Below are 3,633 nucleotides of genomic sequence, written 5' to 3' on the forward strand. Positions count from 1 at the left end.
ATATATATAATTGCTCACTGTTCAGGAACTTTTGGAGCGCCCATCACCAAACTTATAGGGAAGCTTCTTTACATCATTAGGTATCTCTAACATGAATTTCAAAAAAAAAAAAAGATATGTATTTTTTTTATTCAACTTTGAACTTTACAACCTGTCATAACTTTTTTATATTTGAATTAAGGACTTAGCATTTATTAATAAAGTTATAGAGCTACTCAATAGCTTTAAAATGACACCAAAATCAGCTCTGTAGGTGCCATACTTTTCGAGATTAATCGGTTAAACACGCAAGGTATCGCTAATTAGCCAAAAGTTCGTTAGCAGATATCTCGCTAATTAGGAGGCCTAGAGAAAAAAATTTTCATTTCTGATCGTTTCTCATGGGCCTCAACAACATACAAAAATTTGAACAAAATCCGAGAGATTGAGGTTTTTTTTTTGGTTGATTTGACATGGAATTACCCAATACTGATCTGATAAAACACGGCTTGAAGGCCGAAGTTAAATCTATTGGTAGAAAATTCTGTCTCCCGACTTCGTGACTACTGTTACCCTATTAGCAAAGTAGTTCTGTGTGTTGTAAATAAAAACATCGGAAATACAGTACAGGACAATCTATTTAATGTTAGGGTAGATATAACCTAAGCTCTTGATTATCTATAAGGCCAAGTAAGACCACTTTTTCTTCTTTACTCTGAGATGGCAAATCCAAGATGGTCGATGAGAAACAGTACTACTTTCTCACTTTTACCAAGTAGACACACTGAAAGCAAATAAAAATTGCTCTAGACATGATTCATACCAAATGTATCCCCAACCACAAACGATCGAGGGAGGAATTTTACTGATGCGAGTTAGCCCGATTTTCATTTTTAAAAATTTTATTTATTTCAATAATCTTAAATGAGGGTGGTCCATCCAGCCGAAGCTGATCATTAGGGACCCTCAATACACATAGTAAAAATAAAGGAAATAATAATAATAAAAAATATTAGTGAGGCAGAGAAAATGGATGCGCGAGGAGACAAGGAACTATTATTTTTTTATTTGGCTTAATCAATACTTACATTGTTGGGATACATTCTGCTGAAAAATGGTACAATGTGTAGGAACATAACATACTGCGTTTACCTACAGCACCATCACCCACTACCACACATTTCAATACATTTGAATCCTGTGCCATATTTTACTGAGTTGCTTGAAGACCAAATTATTCCTGTAAAGACAGAACATTGGAAAAAATACAATTTCATTTTAATTCATATATATATATATATTTTAGCAATATTAAATTTTACATTCTTGTGGGTTTTTTTTAAATAACAATTTAAACTGGATGAATTATTTATTATGAATTATTGATTATTTATTTATTATTATTTATTTATTTATTAAGCTTCATCACTGCAAAAGTAAAAAAAAAAAGATTGATTGCAAAAAGGTCAATTAAATTTTATTATAGAGTGAAATAGTATTAAAACATTTTACATGTAGTAAAAATAATGCAATGACCTTTAATATATAAACCTTCAAAATTTAATGATGATCATTTTACAACGAGTGGTACTAGGCCTAATAATATATTTGCTTTATGGTAGGATTTTGAGTGGTTTAGTCCATTTGGCTTGCAACTTCCTACATTGGAGCTGCTCTAAGTCTAATTTACAGTTACTGCAAGAGTATATGAGTAAGTATTCAATTCAATTCAATATTTATTTACTACAAAAGCCATCAATGGGCTATTATCTGCCAAACAAAAAAACATAACACAATCAATTATCAACATTTGCTATAGCCAATAAAAATATTCATAAGAATTAAACAACAAATCAATGTGTTCCAAGCAGAGCAGTATGGATAGAGGCATTGTTTGCAGAAGACGGATCGAGATTTAGAGACGAGCAAAGCAGAGCCAGAAAAAAAAGCCTAGAAATTATTTTGAAATCTTATTTATTTATACTACTAGGGTAGGCCTAGGATTGCAAACACAGGAACAATTCTTATCTCACTCACTCAGTTGTATTTGTTGTACCTACAGTAGTTGTAAGACCTTTTTGAAAAAAAAAACATTGGCACGGTTCGGCGTTTACAGTTTAGCGTAGGACAGACTAGCTTAGGGTAGGCCTAGACTTGGATTCTAGGCATATCTCTAACCGGGTACGCCTAGGCCGAAAAAAACACAGCCAGTCTTGAATGCAGTAGGTTAGGCCTAGCCTAGGCTACACTTGTTGACGTACCCATTCGTGTCGTATCCATCATTACACTCGGGATTTCTTTAAAAGGCACATGGTTAAATCCTGAATTTCCAAAACATCGAAAACAACAAAAACACGTTGCCATTTTGATTGCATTTGCCTAAGATTGCGGTAATAAAATTGCCTTCCCGAAGAAAAAAAACAAAACAATAGGGAAAGTGTTGACTCGTTCTAGAGGGCGTAACCGAGTTATTTTCTCAAGGCATTTCTTGTGCACGGCCAGTTTTTCCCTATATGCTGCAATTGTGTTTATATTTTAAAATAAAATCCATTTATTTCTTCAGTTAGTGTGAAGTACAGTAAACATTTCTTTTCCATTTCCTATTAGTATTCATTGCATTTTTAATTTCCCGTATATTATTCATTTTAAGTTCCCTCTTCTTTTATTCTCATTTAGGTTAAAAAAAAAAAAAAAAAAAAAAAAAAAGTTAAAAATCCCGTTTTAAATTACATTAAAGCAAGGGTGGCGCCAGGATATGCCTGACTGGCGTTGGGAGGAGGGTCCTGATGAGGGGATCCGATGTCCCCGACAGCACCGATGTCTCCAACGAGCAAATTGAAGTAGGCGGTTACTCTTTTTCAAAAGTGGTCCAGGGGGGCGATGCTCCCAAAAAAATTAGGGATTTTAAAGGCGTATTTAATCGATTTTATTCTACTAAAACATGTAAAAAATAGGCCTACACATAATTTTATTTTCTCCCTGACAAATTGTGGTTTTTCTCCCCGACAGGGCGTGGCAGGCCTCCCCGACGGGGCCCCTGGTCCTCCGCCCCCACCCCGCACTGGCGCCACCTTAAGGGGACTAGAAAAAAATTCCAAGATATTATTTTAAATTATTGTTTAGTGTGGAAAATATTATTGATATTGATAAAACACCAAAACACTTTGTTATATTTAGGCGCGATTTGCAGGGACCGGGATGTAAACAACAGCGGGAAAATTCCCTGCTATTTTAGCACTACACGCTAAGGCCCTGGAAATTAGAGGAAGACTACCGGTAATATAGACGCCCGGTAACTTGCCTATAAAGGTGTTTTTAGTAGTACACGTACATCTCTAGAAGATAACCTCCGAAATTGTGTAGACCCAAGTATTGTCATCAGGGCATTGAAAAGAGGTACGTAAAAGGACACTCCTTGAGTACTTTCTATTATAAGACCGCAATACTAGATTAGGCTATATATAAGTCTATAGCCTGACCCTAGGTACCTTTCCGGATTTCAACAATATCTGCACTTTTTATGAGCCCTAAAGTCGCATGAAGGGAGAGAGATTACAGGTAGGCCATGTATATCGCGTACGGGCCTCTGTGGTCTAACGCTCGCCGAGATAGCAAAAGAGATTGCGGGCTCGATTTTCACCAAAGATCTCTTTT

The 3,633-nt window shown here is 35.5% G+C and overlaps 1 protein-coding gene across 1 annotated transcript in view; it reads right to left on the minus strand.

Moving 5' to 3' along the window:
- LOC117109141 (ras-related C3 botulinum toxin substrate 1-like) overlaps positions 1 to 2,383 on the minus strand; it is a 7,137-nt gene extending 4,754 nt beyond the window's left edge. The window contains exons 1-2 of the mRNA XM_033251390.1: positions 2,241 to 2,383; positions 1,068 to 1,219 (exon numbers count right to left, since the gene is read on the minus strand). Coding sequence (XP_033107281.1) covers positions 1,068 to 1,186 — 119 coding nt within the window. The 5' untranslated portion in view covers positions 1,187 to 1,219; positions 2,241 to 2,383. The remainder of the gene's footprint in view (positions 1 to 1,067; positions 1,220 to 2,240) is intronic.
- Positions 2,384 to 3,633: the final 1,250 nt, after the last annotated feature.

This window comes from Anneissia japonica, unplaced genomic scaffold, assembly GCF_011630105.1.
Source record: "Anneissia japonica isolate Jap-2015-1 unplaced genomic scaffold, ASM1163010v1 scaffold27103_len20068_cov107, whole genome shotgun sequence".
NCBI classification, from domain to species: Eukaryota; Metazoa; Echinodermata; class Crinoidea; order Comatulida; family Comatulidae; genus Anneissia; species Anneissia japonica.